Here is a 20111-nt window from a genome sequence, read left to right as displayed (position 1 = left end):
GTTTAATATGAGGATTTCAGCATGAAATATATTTGATATATTATTTGACATTTTTTTACACACTTATTTGACTGTATTTGTTGCCAATATCTCAGCATCAAACTGGTGGCAGCTGTGAAAAAAGTCAATAGCTGGAAGAGTTAACTGAAAATAATGGCAGTGTTGATCAGATGCTTTTTTCCATTAATTAGGCTATTTTCTCTTGAACTATATAGTCTATCTAATAGAAACTGTTTTTTTATATAAAAAATGAATACTATTAAAAAATATATTTAAAAAAAAATGTATTCTAGTATAAATTACCAAGGTTACGAAAGATTGCCATAGATTCTGTTAAATTACTGAAGATTCTTTGCTTTGCAGCCCTAGGGATAATAGACAGAGCTAATGTTAGACCATTACAGTCTGTGGTGGGTTAATACTAGAAAGCTGACAGGTCTCTGATTTCAGCTCTAGAATTACATCTCCATGGAAGCAGGTGAAAAATACAGGTTGGAAAAGGTACAGGAGTACAATGTGCTAGGTCACACTCACAGCGACAAAATACTTCCCTGTGGGGTGTTAACAATAGGGGAACACAGGGCCACAGGCAAATGCCAAGGTTAAATAGGTGGAATTGAAAGGGAAGTTGAGTTTAAAAGGGAGACACACTGAAAAGAGTGAAACAACAAATATGAAGAAAAACAGAGTAGGAACACCCTGCCCCTATCAATTTCCAAGTTCAACAACAACAGGGACGAGAAATAAAAGACATTGCGTGGCCTATTCTGGCTCCCAATGCCTGTATAAGATTCAACCTCAATTCTTTTGCCATTGTTTCTTTCCCTTTCTTCACGGGGGAAACTGATCTGCCACACTAACGTTCCAGACCAGGACGAACATCTAAAGTGAAGCCTACGGGACGAAGCATGGTGCTGGATTAAAAAGGACAACCATTAAAGGGACGGTATTGTTGTCCCTCTTTGAGCTCCCCTTTAACCGCTTATCTTCTGGTGGGTTCTAGTGAACCAATAGGAGACCACACACACACACACACACACACACACACACACACACACACACCTCTATTCAGGACATTATTCAAGGTGAAGCAAAGCAGAGATTTAGCATCAACTCAAAAAACACAAAATTCCTTTTGGAGCAGAGGACAAGGTGGAGCTTGCAGGACAGGGCAAGGTGGGACAGGACAGGACAAGGTGGGACAGAACAGGGCAAGTTAAGGCCTATTTTGTTTTATTATCCCAGAGAATAACATCTTGTGAGCAATACCTACTTCTGCCATCTTTAAGCTGCACGTGTGGGAGTCAAAACATCGCCCTCTTAGTCTAAACATACCCTTGTGCATTCTCCTGACGGTGTACACCGAGTGTACAAAACATTAGGAACACCTGCTCTTTCCATGTCATAGACTGACCAGGTGAATCCAGGAGAAAGCTATGATCCATTACTGATGTCACGTGTTAAATCAACTTCAAATCAGTGTAGATTAAGGGGAGGAGACAGGTTACAGAAGCCTTGAAACATGGATTGTGTCTGTGTGCCATTCAGAGGGTGAACGGGCAAGACAAAACATTGAAGAGTCTTTGAACGGAGTATGGTAGTAGGTGCCTGGAGGACCGGTTTGAGTGTGTCAAGAACTGCAACGCTGCAGGGTTTTTCATGCTCAACGGACATCCAGCCAACTTGACACAACTCTGGGAAGCATTGAAGTCAACATGGCCCAGCATCCCTGTGGAACGCTTTCGACACCTTGTAGAGTCCATGCCCCGATGAATTGAGGCTGTTCTGAGGGCAAAAAGGAGGTGCAACTCAATATTAGGAAGGTGTTCCTAATATTTTGTACACTCACTGTATGTATGTGTTGCGTGATTTAGTGGACCACCGTCACCATGACGAGAGGATAAACAGGTACAGGGCTCGGTCGCCCATGGCGACAGGCCTGGCTGAAAGAGCCTAGAGCTTTAAAAGGAGAGCGGATCTGTGTCGGCGTCTGGGATCTGTCCTGGCGAATAACGTTACTCTCCCTCCTGCCGGTTCAATCACAGGACCCTCTCCACTAGGTTAACCACTTCCAACCTTCCCAAATACCCTTGCTTATTTTCACAAGGAATAGTTGGACCCTCAGTGTCCTTCCGGACGAAACCGAACACTCTCGGCCCTGTCGGAACAGCAGACCACGGGGAAGGGAGAGCGCGGGAGTGGGAGCAGTACGGCCGGGATACGCCGAATCTGAATGGATTTCCAAGGAAAACAGGGCAGAGTTTAGCCTAGGTCTGAGACAGTGGGAAGTGACACTGTGTTGGTATTGCAAGGGTATCTGACAGGGTTAAACTTGAGATATGACATCTGCTTATATCATCCATCTCCTTACACGAGAGGACACAGAGTTTACTATGCAGTTAACTTCTTATGGCTGCAGGGGCAGTATTGAGTAGCTTGGATGAAAGGTACCCAGAGGTGCTCAGAGTAAACGGCCTGCTCCTCAGTCTCAGTTGCTCATTATATTAGTATTGGATAGAAAACACTGAAGTTTCTAAAACTGTTTGAATGATGTCTGAGTATAACATAACTCATATGGCAGGCAAAAACCTAAGAAGAAATACAAACAGGAAGTGAGAAATCTGAGGTCGATTGGTCGATTTTCAACCCAGGCCCTATTGAATTCACAGTGGGATATGGATGAAGTTGCACTTCCTAGGGCTTCCACTAGATGTCAACCGTCTTTGTGTTGTGGGCCTGAATAAGAGCTGAATGAGTCAGGTTACTGGCAGAGAGACATTTCCTGGTCATGCGCATTTCACATGATATCGACCTGTGTTCCATTGCTTCTCTTTACACAAAGGAATTCTCCGGTTGAAACTTTATTGAAGATTTATGATAACAACACCCTAAAGATTGATTCTATACTTAGTTTAAAATGTTTCTTTGACCTGTAATATAACTTTTTGAAGTTTTTGTCCGACTGGACCTGCACGAGCGTTTGGATAGGTTTACCTAACGCACTAACAAAAGTAGCTACTTGGACATAAATAAATGGACATTATCGAACAAATCAAGCATTTATTGTGGAACTAGGATTCCTGGGAGTGAATTCTGATGAAGATCAAAGGTAAGGGAATATTTATAATGTGATTTCTGGTTTCTGTTGACTCCAACATGACGGAAAATTTGTATTTGTTTTCTGAGCGCTCAGATTCTCAGATTGCATGGTTTGCTTTTTCCGTAAAGTTGTAAAAAAAATCTGACACAGCGGTCGCATTAAGGAGAGGTATATCTATAATTCCACGTGTATAACTTGTATTATCATCTACATTTATGATGAGTATTTCTGTGGAATCGATGTGGCTATGCAAAATCACTGGAAGGTTAGTGATTCATTTTCTCTATTTGAGCTTTTTGTGACTCCTCTCTTTGGCTGGAAAAATGGCTGTGTTTTTCTGTGGCTTGGTGGTGACCAAACATAATCGTTTGTGGTGCTTTCGCTGTAAAGTCTATTTGAAATCGGACACTGGTGGGATTAACAACAAAATTACCTTCAAAACAGTATAATATACATGTATGTTTGAGGAATTTTAATTATGAGATTTCTGTTTTGAATTTGGCGCCCTGCACTTTCACTGGCTGTTGTCATATCATCCCGTTAACGGGATTGCAGCCCTAAGGGACTCTTCACCCAAATTACAAATATCACTCAAGATGCTAATTGCTGTTGCTGATAAGAAAACAAATCATAAAATGTTGATTATGTTCCCCGGTATCCATAGATGAGGTCCGTTTGTAATTTGAGAGCGCTACCCCTTAACTTGATAGTTAGTGAAGGAGACAGGAACAGTTTTCCATTACCAGGAATGCAGTGTCTGGATCCAACCCACACAACCAAACCAAAACACTCCTTCCATGACCATTTACGAGCATCGCAAACCTCACCAAACTACTTACCAGACAGACCACATATTTTTTACCCACTGTAGGTCTGTAAGGGGCAATAAGGGCATTTAAATTAGCAAAAGTCGAGACATTGTTCAGACAAGTCTTTGATTGACATGGTGACCTGTACTGACTCCTCCGGAATATCAAGTTCAGACTTGTCCAGACTTCTTCCTCATTTCAATAAAACATTTTCAAACCCAGTGAGCAGTAGACAGATCTGTCCCTACTAGCTTCTTCCCCTAGTAAAACCACATCAGAGTTTCCTCACAGTCCCAGACCCTTTCCTTCTCCATGTTTGTAGCCCTCACCACTGACCAAGCCAGGCGTGACCACATCTGTTCTGGGAATGCCAGCCCAGTCTGAAAACTGCTTTTGTTATAGTAAAGGTATCCTTTGGTTCTGTTCCTGCGACAAATATTGTAACAGCTGTTATGGGGGCAATATCAGAGCTCTGGACCGAGTTTTCAGGCACATAATAAATAGTTCCAGTTTCATCAAGGGGAGGAAGAGCGGGGCAGAATAGGAGTGAAGGCCAGAGAGGAAGGATTGTGCCAAAGCCTCATACCAATGAGTGGAGCACTGAAAAGGCACCTAGTTATTTATCCCCCCCCCCTTTCTCCCACCTCCTCTCTCCCTCTGCCAACTGGACAGGACCAGCCATGTTGTCTGTCTGTAGCACATACCTCAGAACCAGGCCTACAACCAGGCTCAACTCTCCTGTTCCTCCTCCTCCTCAGGAACACAACAGAGGATATTTTAAGACGTATAGGAGATGATCCAACTGGCAGGCTATAGCAGAGCCCTGTGACAGCCTCTCTCTATGGGGCCGTTCAGCTTTGCAATACAGAGTCCAAGCCCAGAATTGGACTGACGTAGCCGGCTATGTGGTCCCAGTGAATGAAAAGCTGGACCCGTCCTCAGTCGTTGAGAGGAAGGAGAAAAATCATCTTTGACGAATCCAAACAAGGACATAACCTCCGAAACAATTATTCCAACAGGCCTCAAAAGGACCACCTCTAGGCAACCTAGAGCATAGACTTGGAAGAGAAGACGAGAACTCTAATCAAATCAAATGTATTTATATAGCCCTTCGTACATCAGCTGATATCTCAAAGTGCTGTACAGAAACCCAGCCTAAAACCCCAAACAGCAAGCAATGCAGGTGTAGAAGCACGAGAGCTGAGGTCTATAATGAGGTCTATTATGCTCTAGGACGTACAATGGCTCTACACAACATAGACTCACTGACAAGATGACCCCCTTTGAGGCCAGAAATGAATCTTCGATTCTGGACCCTCACTTTCAAAGGCAGAGGGAATTCCGAATAAAGAATCTGAGGACATCTGGACCGTACCATCACTTTCAGAGGCAGAGGGAATTCCAAATAAAAATCTGACGACATCTGGACCAGATTAGCTAAAGAGTCGATCTGGAAAACGGTCAAATAATGACTGGATTATTGATACGACTGAATGAAAACAGAGTCCCCACAGATAAGACAGGACAGACTCCACAGAGCCTTAGCTGAAGACCGTTTGGCCATGGAGCTTCCCCTTGCTACCAAAGGGACTCCATTAAAAGAGTGCTCTAGTGAAGTAGAAGTTGTGAGAGTCAGAGAGGGGAGTGTTGATCTAATAAAACTCAGCTTTCCTCTCTCTCTCTGCTTCTGGTCTTGCCTTGCTGACAGGCTAGGCAGGGTGTAGTCACTGTGAGCAGAGGAGCATGTGATTAACATACTGAGAGGGACGAGAGAGAGGAGAGAGCGGATGGAGAGAGCGAGACGGAGGGAGAGAGGGACATATTGTCCTAAGAACGAGTACGCTCCACTCTAATATCCCCAGGAGGAAGGCCCTTAATTCATGAGATACAGATGCATGCAACACATGTGCAGTGTGTGTGTGTGTGTGTGTGTGGGGGGGGGGGGGGGGGGCTGCGTCTTGCCTGTGAAAAGGCTGAAGAAGCGTTTGCAACGCACGCTGTCCCGTACTAGCAGGGTGTAGGCCACAGGCCCGTCCTCAAACTCCATGTGGATACTCTGGGAGCCCAGTCCCACCTCCAGGTAACTCAGTTCTGTGATTCCACGGCTGTCCCTCTTCTGCAGCCAATCACAAGGCTGCCCTCTGCAAGGAAAAGAACAATGAAGATGGGAAAGTGTGAAAGTATTATTTTACTTGCATGTATCCCACCTATTACCTTTGTTTCCTTGAGTCTACTCACGTTTAAGGTGTATATGTTTTTGTTTGAGAATTGTTTGTTTCTGCAATTTGTCAGACAGCCAGACAACCAAGTCACAGATTGCACCTTTAAAAAGCAGCGAAAGGTCATCATAAGAATATCACACTGTTGCGCAACCAAACTTGGCCGTTACACAACTTCCAGGGCGTGCTCAAGATAGCAGGGGTGTGGCCTTCTGGGGTCAGAATCCCAGTAACTTTATAGGGACCGTCGCAGCATGAGACTCAGGCCTGTCCAACACCGTACTACTCACACTCCTGGGAGGAAGCGGAGGCAAGCCAACATGCTTTTGATGAGGACAAAAAAAAGCCATTGATACAGGGCTTACAAAGTCCTTGATATAGTGTTCGCACTATATCAGAGGGAAAGTGGAGCCATTGTTATAGGACATGGGAGCAGTGGCTGGGGAGATGTGTAGGGCCACCACAAAGACCAGGGCTGTAATGGGTTTGAAGATGTGGCCCAGAAAGTCTTTTAGTATTGGGATGTGGTGGGTTACATAAAGCTGTGGTGATCCTATAGTGTTGGTCTGCTCCCTACCACACCTGTTGCTGCTGTCCCCATAAATGTCATATATAGCTTTATAGAATAAACTGTAGTCTACAGACCAAATGCCTCCACAGACAATACCTTCATGACAAGCACTGTGACCATAGAATGGGTACTTGAATGTTTATTTTTATTCCAGCCTTCTCTTGTGTGATGTTCTTCAGTGTGACAGGTCAGGTGGTTAACTTACTCCATGTCGGATGTCACTTCCAGGAAGTAGATGCGTTGGTCAGACACCACCAGGAACGAGGGGAACTCCACCGGATCACCAAACTTCACGGTCGACACCTACAACAAAGATAAGATGTACACACGTTAAAGATTCCACAACACTTAACTGCTGCAAATAACTTTCCCTGAGGAAAATGATGACTGCATTCAGAGCTCTTCTTAGACTGTATAAGAACCGATCAGTTCCTGTTTAAAAAACACCTAAAGAGTAAGGTCTAGCAACAAAGTCACATCAATCTTCATTGAATACTGTGTAGGCCCAAAAATAAAACAGTTGAGCTGTTGAAAGAGAAAGAGAGCCAGAGGGGAGAGACGTACGAGTGACAAGATAAATAAACATCAGATGAATGAGCATGTTATGAGCTAGATCCTGTCTCCTGCTGGGGTTGCTTGTGTCCTCTTGGCTCCTCGTCCAGGTGTCCTGAGCAGTAAACCAATACCCCTCCGCTCCACAGGGCTCCCAGCATGCATTACACATGGAGGAGCTCATCCAAGGTCATGGTGTGGTGGGTGGAGGTGGCGATGAAGAGATAAGGGGGGGGGGGGGGGGGGGGGGACTTCTGAGCAGAACTGCTGTGACCGGATTCAGCCACGTCACTGAACTGTTAACCGTTGTCAGAACATTGGTTCTGCTAACCTTGAGAAAGGAGTGGAGCTCCTCTTCCTCTTCAAACACCTCCACATCTAGGAAGAGCTTCAGCCGATGGTCTACCGCCTCATAGTCCTCTGAGAGAAGGTCCAACTGGCCTACAGACACACAGGTCAGAATAGTGTTAAGAGGGACGAGAGAGAGGAGAGAGCGGATGGAGAGTAACATTTATAACCAACACACAGGGACAACAGTTAGGTTAGCATAACTAACTGCTGGTCCATTTAGTGCAAGGTGACACACATACACCCCAGAGACAATAGATAGTAACTAACTGCCAGGAAACTGGCCTATTGACTTTGTGGCCATCATTCACTAGGCCTCTCTGAATCTGGTCCAATGCTACATATATCACTGAGCGGAAGTGTCTATAGCTAAAGCAAGAGTATTCAAATGTTGCATTTACACCTGAGTCTTTCCGCTTTGTTCATCTCCACGCGTCTAACATTCCCTTTTTGATGAGCGATATTCAGATCAATGTGTCCCAAATACATGGAAATCAGAGTTGTAGTAAACTGGTGTTAGACTAAAGGACTTGTTCAACAAAATAGATGAGTCTTCATCCTCTCAGAAGTTGTCTCAAATTAGCGTCAGCTCAGCGGCTGATGAAGTGCTTTGGGATGGGTCTCTGCAGTGGCGTGTGGTTTTTAAACAAGGATTCCATGTTATCAGTCATTCAGCATCTCTGTCTGCTACAGTATACCAGAGGGAAATATAAAGGTCTATTATACTGTGTATATACAGCATTTATAACCCCTCTAAGATCACCCTTTCTCCATCTCTCCTCTCCATTGTCTTCTCTGTGGAGGCTAAAGCATTCCTTCCTCTCCCATCAGTTCTAATAGTAACGGTCTTACTAAACCATATGAGACCTTACTGTGAGTCCAACAGACAGAGACCCAAGGGGCCAGCCTGGGAGACTGTCACCAATGTCAAATAACCTCCTATGGATTGTTGTGTTATACTCGTTCTTGCAAAATCAAAATATGCATTTCCTCCTTGTCTCCTATCACTAGGGCCCTGTGTTTTGGACTATCACCTCACATGACCTGGATTTTAACCTTTATTTTAAGCCTTTCCAGAAATGTGAATTACACCAAAAATGAAAGCAATTGTCTGAGGATGGTGCTGGACCGACTAACATAAAGGGAAAAAGGGGGCCATTTGATGAAAAATCTTTAAATAAAAAGGTTCAAATCCAGGTCATGTCATCACTTCTATTTAAGGATAATATCCATTTTATGACTTCATCTGATGGCTGATAAAAACCAAAAGGACCCAATCAAACAATGTTATTTTGTTCATGCCTTTCCCCATCACAATACACAGATGTTAAATCTTAGCAATAACATTGGTTATTGCAGAAGAATTCAAAATGATATATTATGACCACCTGGACTGGCTTGTTCTGCATGCTGATCCTGGGGTCCAGGTGAGGTAGCACTAACAGTATAGCTGTAGCTCCCTGCTATACTTCCTTTACTCTGGCCCTCTGTACTGTAGAAGCTGGCAGGTTGGGACAGGCTCCGGTCACGGCTCTGGTCCTCCCAGGTCTCCCCCAAGGAGAAGGAGCTTCCCTTGGCTGAGAAGAAGGAGGTGGGGTCCTCCATGGAGATGCTAGTCTGGATAGTGTCCTGGGTTGAGGCCTTCATGGCAGGGCTGCCGAAGTGGCTGGCCCTGGCAGAGGAAGGACCTTCCATGGTGGGGTCCTAAAAACAGAGGGAGGGGGAATATGGGAGATTTATTGACACTACGGCAGGGCCTGAAAGCTGATTGGGAATACTAGGGTAATCAAACTGGGGGACGCGCAATGCCGTCAGGGTTACGCCAAATAAAAATGTGATTCACATTTTAAAATATAGATTTTTAAACATTTTCAAACAGTCCATTTAGATTTTCCAACGGGGCTATACATTTGGGTGAGTTCCCCCCCCCCCCCCCCCCTGTATAGTGTGTGTGGCAGGCTTACAATGATTGCAAAAAAATATATATTTGAGAGTGCGCTGACCCTGGTGCTAGAGGGGGTACGCAGCTGGAGGTTGAATGTTTGAAGTAGTACGGGACTATAAAAAGTTTGGGAACCACTGCCCTAGACTTTAAAAACATGTTTATCATACAACATATTTAAATAAATCATAAAGACTATAAAATCTCAAACCTTGTTGCCAGGGTGACTGGGTAGAGGTGTATCTCTGTGGTTGAAGGTAAAGTGTCGGTCAGTCCCGTCTTGGCATGGGGAACCATGGACGGGCGTACTGGTGGAGGGAGCTGATTGGCCAGCCAGCTGGACCACATGATCACTACCACACTCAGGACAGATGACGGTACTTCCTGAAGACATTGTGTAAATTGACAAGTAACAGAAAATAAATACATTGTTTCAAAAGTGTTATACTTCAGTGTGAATTCGTACATATTGGTAAATTAGTGTGCTGTAATGGTTTCATTTCTGTACACAAAAAGACAAAATTCTGTCCATAATCTGCTCTTTAAAAACAGAGTTAATGACTAGATACTTCAGCATTCCCTTGGTGTAGATGTCGTACTCAGCATATAAAAGGAATATGACTAACTACAAGTTACAACTGTCAAAAACTGTAGAAATCTGTAGAACAAACTCTCCTTGAGCTCTGGGCATGTCAGAGCATGTAGTCATTTCAGGTATGGGTTGTTGAGGACCAGGAGAGGAGAGCTAAGCTGATACCAAGTGCTTTAAGCCATCTGTCTCCGCTAATTAAAGTGGTTAGTTAGTCGTCTGTGGGATCAGCAGTCAAGCGTTAAAAGACAAACAGGAATGAAAAGCTACATTTGGTGTGTGAGTGATTTGTTCTGGTAAATTAGTACTTTAGAGAGTTGATTAAAATAGTTGATAGATAGAACCTCACAATCACTTTCAACAAAGTTGACAGCCAATTTATAAGGAAAAAATGTGGTCGCTTGGACCATAGCCGTTATGTCTGTTGCCATAGTAACTTCAAGAGGTTTTAGAAAGACTTGTCATCGGACCTCTGCCCAAATCTGTGTGACGTCTGTCAGGGCAGGAAGATAAGGTGATCCTGCACGCTGCCAGTAGAGCCCTGTCCTTAAGATCAGACCTGGAGATCTCTATCAGAGAGATGGAGATGACTGAACATGAGCAAAATAAAAGGACAGACCAACATAAAGTGTCTGAATATGGCATTGGGCCACCACGATGTGCAAAAACAGCTTCAATGCGCCTTGGCATAGATTCTACAAGTGTCTGGAACTCTAGAGGGATGCGACATCATTCTTCCATGAGACATTCCATCATTTAGTGTTGTTGATGGTGGTAGAAAAACACTGTCTCAGACGCCGGTCCAGAATCTCCGATAAGTGTAGGGATGGGCGATATGGCCTACAAATCACCTCAATATTTTCAAACTCATGGGCTGATTTAACGATATACAGCTTGATTTTTTTTATCTATATTCTCCAATTAAGATTTTTTTTGTAGAATTAAAAAAGGTCAAATACACTGCATTTCAAACAGTCAGTAATAATCAAATGAATTCAGGTTTGTGAAATTCTACCTAGGCTAAATATAAGCCTTCCACAACCAAGACCCACATCATTTCATTATTTTATCAAAACACGCATTTTTTTTTGCAATAAATCACTGGTCTAGTAAGATGTCCTTTTTGTTCAAATGTTTACCAGAACTAAGCATAACGCACATTCACTAATAATGACTAACTTCTTGTGGCAGGCATTACAGAAAATGAACACAGGTCGAATACAGTGCCTAAAAAAACAGAAATACCTTGTTAACATAAATTAGCTCAGATGCATCTTGTTTCTTTCCATTGATCATCATTGAGAGGTTTCTAAAACTTGGAGTCCACCTGTGGTAAATTCAATTGATATAAGGTCCCACAGTTGACAGTGCATGTCAGAGCAAAAACCAAGCCATGAGGTCAAAGGAATTGTCCGTAGAGCTCCGAGACAGGATTGTGTTAAGGCACAGATCTGGGCAGGGGTACCAAAACATTTCTGTAGCATTGAAGGTCCTCAAGAACACAGTGGCCTCCATTATTCTTAAATGAAAGAAGCTTGGAACCACCAAGACTCTTCCTAGAGCTGGCCACCCGGCCAAACTGAGCAATCAGGGGAGAAGAGCCTTGGTCAGGGAGGTGACCAAGAACCCGATTGTCACAGCTCCAGAGTTTCTCTGTGGAGATGGGAGAACCTTCTAGAAGGACAACCATCTCTGCAGCGCTCCACCAATCAGGCCTTAATGGTAGAGTGGCCAGACGGAAGCCACTCCTTAGTAAAAGGCACATGACAGCCCGCTTGGAGTTGGCCAAAAGGCACCTAAAGGACTCTCAGACCATGAGAACAATATTCTCTGGTCTGATGAAACCAAGAGTGAACTCTTTGGCCTGAATGCCAAGCGTCACATCTGGAGGAAACCTGGCACCATCCCTATGGTGAAGCATGGAAACTAGTCAGGTTTGAGGAAAAGATGAATGGAGCAAAAGTACAGAAATATCCTTATTGAAAACCTGCTCCAGAGCGTTCACAACCTCAGACTGGGGCGAAGTTACTGCGGAACATTTCAAGAATTTGAAAGTTTCTTCAAGTGCAGTTGCAAAAACCATAAAGAGCTATGACGAAACTGGCTCTCATGAGGACCGCCACAGGAAAGGAAGACCCAGAGTTACCTCTGCTGTAGAGGATAAGTTCATTAGAGTTACCCTCCCCAGAAATGGCACAAACTCAAATATTTTGATTTGTTTAACACTTTTCTGGTTACTATGTGTTACTATGTGTTATTTCATAGTTTTGATGTCTTCACTATTCTTCTACAATGTAGAAAATAGTACAAATAAAGAAAAACCCTTGAGTGAGTAGGTGTCCAAACTTTTGACTGGTACTGTAAATGTCATGTTTTTTTTTCAATAAATTAGCAAACATAAAATAAAAAATAAAAACTGTTTGTGCTTTGTCATTTTAGGGTATTGCGAGTAGATCGATGAGAAAATTTTAAAAACTATTGAATCAATTTTAGAATAAGGCTGTATGGAAAAAAAAGTCAAGGGATCTGAATACTTTCCAAAGGCACTGTAAACAATCTCTCAAGCACAAGCCCACATGCTTATGAGTAGCCAGCTAATCTTTATATTTCATGTCTAACCAACTTGGATCTAAACTCAGCAAAAAAATAAAATGTCCACTCACTGTCAACTGTGTTTATTTTCAGCAAACTTAACATGAGTAAATATTTGTATGAACATAAGATTGAAGAACTGGGACATAAACTGAACAAGTTCCACAGACATGTGACTAACAGAAATGGAATAATGTGTCCCTGAACAAAGTAATCAAAAGTAACAGTCAGTATCTGGTGTGGCCACCAGCTGCATTAAGTACTGCAGTGCATCTCCTCATGAACTGCCCCAGATTTGCCCGTTCTTGCTGTGAGATGTTACTCCACTCTTCCACCAAGGCACCTGCAAGTTCCCAGACATTTCTGGGGACTTGGTCCCAGACGTGCTCAATGGGATTGAGATCCGGGCTCTTCGCTGGCCATGGCAGAACACTGACATTCCTGTCTTGCAGGAGATCAGCCATACTGCTCGTTCTGTGCGTGGTGGCATTGTCATGCTGGAGGGTCTTGTCAGGATGAGCCTGCAGGAAGGGTACCACATGAGGGAGGAGGATGTCTTCCCTGTAATGCACAGCGTTGAGATTGCTTGCAATGACAACAAGCGCAGTCCGATGATGCTGACACACCGCCCCAGACCATGACGGACCCTCCACCTCCAAAACGATCCCGCTCCAGAGTACAGGCCTCGGTGTAATGCTCGTTCCTTCGACGATACACGTGAATCTGACCATCAACCCTGGTGAGACAAAAACCATGACTCGTCAGTGAAGAGCACCTTTTTCCAGTCCTGTCTGGTCCAATGACGGTGGGTTTGTGCACATAGGCGACGTAGTTGCTGGTGATGACCTGCCTTTACAACAGGCCTTCAAGCCCTCAGTCCAGCCTCTCTCAGCCTATTGCGGACAGTCTGAGCACTGGAGGGAGGGATTGTGCGTTCCTGGTGTAACTCTGGCAGTTGTTGTTGCCATCCTGTACCTGTCCCGCAGGTGTGATATTCGGATGTACCGATCCTGTACAGGTGTTGTTACACGTGGTCTGCCACTGCGAGGACGATCAGCAGTCCGCCTTTTCTCCCTGTAGTGCTGTCTTAGGCGTCTCACAGTAAGGACATTGCAATTTATTGCCCGGGCCACATCTGCAGTTCTCATGCCTCCTTGCAGCATGCCTGAGGCACGTTCACACAGATGAGCAGGGACCCCGGGCATCTTTCTTTAGGTGTTTTTCCAGAGTCAGTAGAAAGGCTTCTTTAGTGTCCTTAGTTTTCATAACTGTGACCTTAATTGCCTACCGTCTGTAAGCGGTTAGTGTCTTAACGACCGTTCCACAGGTGCATGTTCATTCATTGTTTATGGTTCATTGAACCATAAGCATGAGAAACAGTGTTTAAACCCTTTACAATGAAGATCTTTGAAGCTATTTTGTTTTTTTACGAATCATCTTTGAAAGACAGGGTCCTGAAAAAGGGATGTTTCTTTTTTTGCTGAGTTTATTTGCTGGCCAATGAGGTAGAACAGTTGAATTGTTATAAAACACCCTTCTGTCCATCTCCAACTGTTTGAACAGCATGCTAGCATGTCCACTTTGTTCAGATGTTGAAATCAAGTGGCCTATCTTATTTGTCAGAATAAGAACGAGCTGCCAATTCCTTATGTAATTGTGCTTTATGCTTATTGCTCATTTATAAAAGAATAGACAGCATGTATAAAACAGACTAGACAGCATGTATAACGATCTTTGAATAAAATGCTGCTAGCGGAACATGGTACCAAACTGACCATTCATGTTCCAGAATCAATGTTCATCAATACTCCTGTTTTAATAGGGTCTGCACGCAATTTGAGGAGTTGAGACAGGTTAACTTCTCTATTACAGTAAAATAATGTCTCAATGTGTTTTCGGTTTCCACATAACAGATTATGTTGGACTAAGCCTCAAACACAAATAGCGAGTTGTAACTGCTTATCAGAGGAGGAAGTGATCTCATCTTTGTTGTTGGGGGAGGGGGAGGGGCTTGGTGTGTGTAAACAGAGAAACATTTTCACTCTCGCCAAAATTGCGTTTCTATGGGCTTATTTTGGACTGAAGCTTGTCGCCTGCCTCCCCGAATTTTGGATAAGGACTCTGAATTGTTAGGGTGGAGACATAAGCATCTTGTCATTATATATAGATCTCTGGTGTAAATATGAAGGCGAACACAGCACAGAGGAGCGAAGGAGACGAGACCAAAAATACACGAGAACAAGCAGACATAAAACGCTCATAAAAACTCAAATAAAAACTTGATTCTTGCGATACAGGCATTTGGAATATCCTGTGAAAACATACATTTGAATTAATCAAATTCATTCAATATAAATCGTCCTGCCCTACGTACGTTTTCAATTGGGTTGAGATTTGGTGACAGACACCCACCCACCCTTTAAACCCCCTGTGCTCCTTTGAGACACTGCTTTCAAAGTCACTCAGATATCTTCTTCTAGCCATGGTAACCAAAAGAATGGGTATGTGATGGTCTGTGTGTGGTGTGAGTGTGATGGTGTGTGGATGGTCTGTGTGTTTTGCACAGAGGGAGAGAGAAGAAAAAAATGGAATACTAACCCATTGGGGCAGCAGGTAGCCTAGCGTTGGGCTAGTAACCGAAAGGTTGCAAGTTCGAATCCCTGAGCAGACAAGGTACAAATCTGTCGTTCGGCCCCTGAACAAGGCAGTTAACCCACTGTTCCTAGGCCGTCATTGAACATAAGAATTTGTTCTTAACTGACTTGCCTAGTTAAATAAAGGTAAAATAAAATAAATAACTGACATCGGTTTGGATATTGTAATATTTGAATAACTGTGCCGGTCCTTAGCATGCGTGTTACTGTACGAGTATGCCTCTCTCACCCAATCCATCTTCTCTGCACTTGTTCTTCCTCTCCTCCTCCTGCTCTTCCAGTCCTGCCCATCCTCTCAATCTCCCTCCGTCCTCCTGCTCCTTCCCTCCCCGCTGTGTGAACTCTGACCCACAGCGGAGACACTGCAGGCAGACACAGCTGGGACGACCCTCCATGACCCGCCGCTCATTCTCCTCCACCACCCGCGACAGGACCTCTGTCAGTGCCTAGCAACAACACCCGCCGTATTTACAATCATGTATTTTCCAAGACATTCTTTGAGACTTTAATAACGGTCCTTGTATTTTCCGATAGAACAGTTGTATGATGACAGGCTACTTCAAATTTGTATTGTACCCACATGCAAGTCCAAACAAGAAAACAGAACATTCCAATGGCTGCTTACGTAAAACACACAAACAACAAGAAAGATCTCATTGGGCATAATGAGCAAGGCTTGATTTGTAGGACTGATGGCAACATCCATGGAGTACTGACCACAGCCTTGTGGATGTTTTACAACTGTTTGGACAAATTACTACACCCCTGATCTTTCTCTTCGCTAATGATGTGTGTGATCAGTCTCCGGTCTGCTGCCAGTAGAACATCCTAACCCATTCATTGATGATAGGCCCCGCTTTACTGAAGTTGCAAGCCAAGAAATTGCGAGACGCAGTATCTCGCAATAGAATGCTGTTTTTGATTCAGGTAGATAGGCCCAGCGCACGGTTCTGACTCCGTCTGCCTGGTGGACGACCTACAAATACTGTGCCCCTCTCCTCTCTGTCGGTCTGTCCCTCGCTATGAAAGATGTGAGTGTTTGTGTTCTCAGAAGTACACCAACTTATCAGTCTCCCCTGTTCCAAGAATACTGAATCTTAGGAGACAATCTTGAAACTCAGAAATGGGAGTCAACACCGGGAGTCGGCGTGCAAGGGTTCAAGGTATCAATTCTATTGGAGTCGACACTCTCCAACACTGCGTCATCATCGTTAACAGTTCGCAAAATCGCAAAAACAGCAGCGTAGTCCTGTATGGCAATACTTTCAGAAGTTAAATGAGAAGGAAATGCAGACTTTGAGAGGTGGAGTTGAGGTGCAGTAATGATAGTACAGGTGCAATGCTTAACCATCTGAAAGGGACGTACTGGGATACCCAAAGCGTTGCTAGCAGCAGAGTAGCTGCATTGTGAATTCATGGTGGAGTTTAAATGGAAAACTGACTTTAAAAAAAATGTCTGTTTAACTGGTAAGAACATTTTCCATTTGTCACATCCCTATTGTGTTACCTGCAGTGCCTCCTGGGGGTCATCATCCAGCATAACATAGCGTCTCCTCCTCCTCTCTCTGCTGATGTAACGGAAGTGAAGCTCTACCGCAGGAAGAGTTCGCTCCACCTCCTAGAGAGAGAACTATCTTTAGAACAAATACAAAACACACACTTCTTTCATCATTTCAGGCAACAACAAAAATAAAATAAATAAATCACCCCCCTTCCTCTCGGCAAAATTCCCCTCCCCAACCATGCCTCCCACCACCACCATCCCTACTCACCTTTCCTCTCCTTCCATCCATCCATCCCTCCCTCCCTCCCTCCCCCCCTCTCTTTCCTCCCTCCCTCCCCATCATCCCTCCCGCTCCTCACCCTCTCAGTCCAGGTGACCTGGGACATGGTGAACCTCCCCAGACTGTCCAACTCTAGCCGGGCCTGCAACTGACCCCTGCTCATGTCCACCTCCAGGACGTGTCTTGGCTTGACCCTGAGGAACACAGGACACTGGGCCCTGTTCTTCGTCCTCAGTCCCTCCTCCTCCTCTTCTGATGATGATAGTACTCCCACAAGCAGGGGGTGACACAGGTCAACTAGACACAGATGAAAGAGAGGTCAAAGGTTGGCTCAGCGTTGCCCAATCAGTTCCTTTGGAACCCCCCAGTCTTTGCACATTTTGGTTGTATTCCCGCTCTAGCACAGCTGGTTGGACTAGTTGAGGCTGGATGATAAGTTGTCTACTTCAATCAGGTGTGCTACTGCTAGTTCTGAAGTGCTCCTACCTCCCAAGTCCTCCTCCTCTTCTTCTCTGGTGTCTGTGGGTGTCGCCGGTATACCCTCTAACCCCTGACCCAGTCCCTCTGCCATAGTAGTCTCCAGGGTGGACTCTGTGTGCCCGAGGCTGTGGTCAGGCCACTGGAGGGTGGACTCTGTCTCCAGATCTGCATCCCAGTCTGAGGCCTCCTCCTTGGGCTCAGACGAGAGCAGCGGTGGGGGTAGAACCTCCGGGACTTCCAGCTCTGGAGAAGGGGGCTTAAAGGTGGTGGGGCTCGCCTGGATGGGGCTGTTGTTGGTTGGGGAGGGGGTGTCACAGAGACTGTTGTTGAGGTGTGGAGGAGCTGGCCTGTACGCCTTGTCTAGGGTGGCGATTGGCGCCCCCTCTAGGTGATGCTGGTAGCGCAGCCAATCCTCACCCAGTTGGTCCCTGAAACTGTCCATGCGTTCAATCTCCTTCTGGTGAGGGAGAACGATGTCTGAGGGGAGAGAGAGGTTTATTTATTTATTTATATATATACACACACACACACATATATAAAGTACATTGTTACCTTGTATAGAGGACTGTGGTCTGGATTCATAGTCATAGTCACTGGGCTCTGAGATGCTAGCCCGTCTCACCCTCACCTTACTCTGAAACAACACAGATGGATATATATTATACACACAACATTCCAGAAACATGCTCCTTCTCCTCTGCCTGTATTGATTTGTTCATTCCAAATGGACCTTACCCTGTAGACACCCCCTAGCCCCCTTACCCTGTAGGATCTTGATCCTATCAGTGGGTTAGTTAAAGCTATTAACATGTATTTCTTCTAGCTGGTCAGGGTTTTAAGAGGTACACAGAGTACAGCCTCTCAGTGAGCTATGTAGCGGACTTACTTTGGCTTTCTTCTTGCATTGTCGTGTCACTCCCACCTCGCTGACCGACAGGCTGTCACTCAACTCCCCGCCCCCGCTGGACACTACTTCCTGGTTACCCCACTCTGGAGCCCTGGTGATCAAGGGTGAGGCCTGGGACTGGAGCTGCCCAATCAGCTGTCCCGGTTTGGGTAGCACCTGAAGGTGGGGGGGGGGGGGGGGGGGGGGGGGGGGGGGGGGGGGGGGTCCCATGTTAAGACTATCGGGTACAAAAGTGGCGAATCCCACGAATTAACTTAAAATGCACATCAACAAGTGACCCAACAAGACTAGAGAAGTGTTGAGTATATGCCTGCTGACCCATAGGAGTGGCCTACTCACTGACAACTCTGAGGAGGAGAGAGGGCTGCTGTCCAGTCTGAGCTAGAGGTGAGAGAGGGGGAGACAATATATTCAACTCGAGGAAGAGACAGAGAATCATGAAAAAAAGACTAGGTCCAAATTCAGCTTCCCTCCCCCTCTCACTCACTCTGAGGTAGGCAGCCTTGGGGGAGAGGTGGCGGACAGTGCGGGTTCTGTGGGTCTTCTGGAAGAACAGTGGGTTGCCCTTCAGATTCAACTAAGAAGAGACAGAGGCTACAGGTCAGCGGGTCTGGGATAACACTGAGGCTACAGGTCAGTGAGTCTGGGATAACACTGAGGCTACAGGTCAGTGAGTCTGGGATAACACTGAGGCTACAGGTCAGTGAGTCTGGGATAACACTGAGGCTACAGGTCAGTGAGTCTGGGATAACACTGAGGCTACAGGTCAGTGAGTCTGGGATAACACTGAGGCTACAGGTCAGTGAGTCTGGGATAACACTGAGGCTACAGGTCAGTGAGTCTGGGATAACACAGAGGCTGTCACACAGTAAACTACTGATAAGCACACTTCTAAGTTCTCTCTCTCCTTCACCATGTTGAGACTGTGCAGCACAGACAGAGGAGCCAGCTGGGAGTGATCCAGTAGCAGGTTGTAGGCCAAGTCCAGGTGCTGTAGGGACGACAACTGCTCCACTCCTGCATAGGGTCACAGTCACACACACAAATCAGACATCTAAGCATCTCATACTGAGACGGGGGCAGAGTCAGCCATCCAAGACTAACAGAGACTTAGAGAGTACACTGAACAATAGGGAGACGGTTGGGGGAGAGAGATGGGCAGATAGGCAGTACTGGCAAACAAACGCTTGAGTATGCCAGTATATTAATATATTTCTAGCTTCCTGTTTATCTATAGCCCCCAACTGTTTGTGGACACAAGGCTGTCAGATCCAAGGCTTTGATTGGCTGATGTCCTTGTCTTGTACAAGGCTTTGATTGTCTGAAGTCCCTCACTGTTCCAATACTGATAGAGGTCAGTTCAAGGGGTCATGCATAACAAGTAGTCTTGAGGGAGTTTGCAGATGGAATACTATTGCTAACTATTTGGTATTGATGATTGTTGGCATACATTTAGGGATAATATCAATATTAGGGCTGTGGTAAAAAAAAAATCTAATTTTCCATAGAGAAACCACCACTACTATCATTCATTATAGACACCATCTGGTCATTATAGACACCA

General features: G+C 45.0%; 1 protein-coding gene across 4 annotated transcripts in view; it reads right to left on the bottom strand.

The window, feature by feature from the left end:
* Positions 1–20111, bottom strand: part of LOC109884167 (serine/threonine-protein kinase 11-interacting protein-like) — a 36253-nt gene that overhangs the window by 13866 nt on the left and 2276 nt on the right. For all 4 annotated transcript variants that reach the window (XR_004209920.1, XM_031824020.1, XM_031824019.1 and 1 more), the window contains exons 9-22: positions 19461–19564; positions 19035–19124; positions 18887–18928; positions 18527–18703; positions 18193–18274; positions 17647–18117; positions 17240–17457; positions 16884–16994; positions 15606–15822; positions 9753–9925; positions 8988–9303; positions 7583–7692; positions 6905–7002; positions 5872–6050 (exon numbers count right to left, since the gene is read on the bottom strand). Coding sequence is in view for 3 of the 4 variants with exons in the window: in XM_031824020.1 (XP_031679880.1) it covers positions 5872–6050; positions 6905–7002; positions 7583–7692; positions 8988–9303; positions 9753–9925; positions 15606–15822; positions 16884–16994; positions 17240–17457; positions 17647–18117; positions 18193–18274; positions 18527–18703; positions 18887–18928; positions 19035–19124; positions 19461–19564 (2388 nt within the window). In the remaining variant the exon portion in view is untranslated. The remainder of the gene's footprint in view (positions 1–5871; positions 6051–6904; positions 7003–7582; positions 7693–8987; positions 9304–9752; positions 9926–15605; positions 15823–16883; positions 16995–17239; positions 17458–17646; positions 18118–18192; positions 18275–18526; positions 18704–18886; positions 18929–19034; positions 19125–19460; positions 19565–20111) is intronic.

The sequence above is a fragment of the Oncorhynchus kisutch genome, linkage group LG5, assembly GCF_002021735.2.
Source record: "Oncorhynchus kisutch isolate 150728-3 linkage group LG5, Okis_V2, whole genome shotgun sequence".
Lineage (NCBI taxonomy): Eukaryota > Metazoa > Chordata > Actinopteri > Salmoniformes > Salmonidae > Oncorhynchus > Oncorhynchus kisutch.
This window is presented reverse-complemented; position numbering and strand designations above follow the sequence as displayed.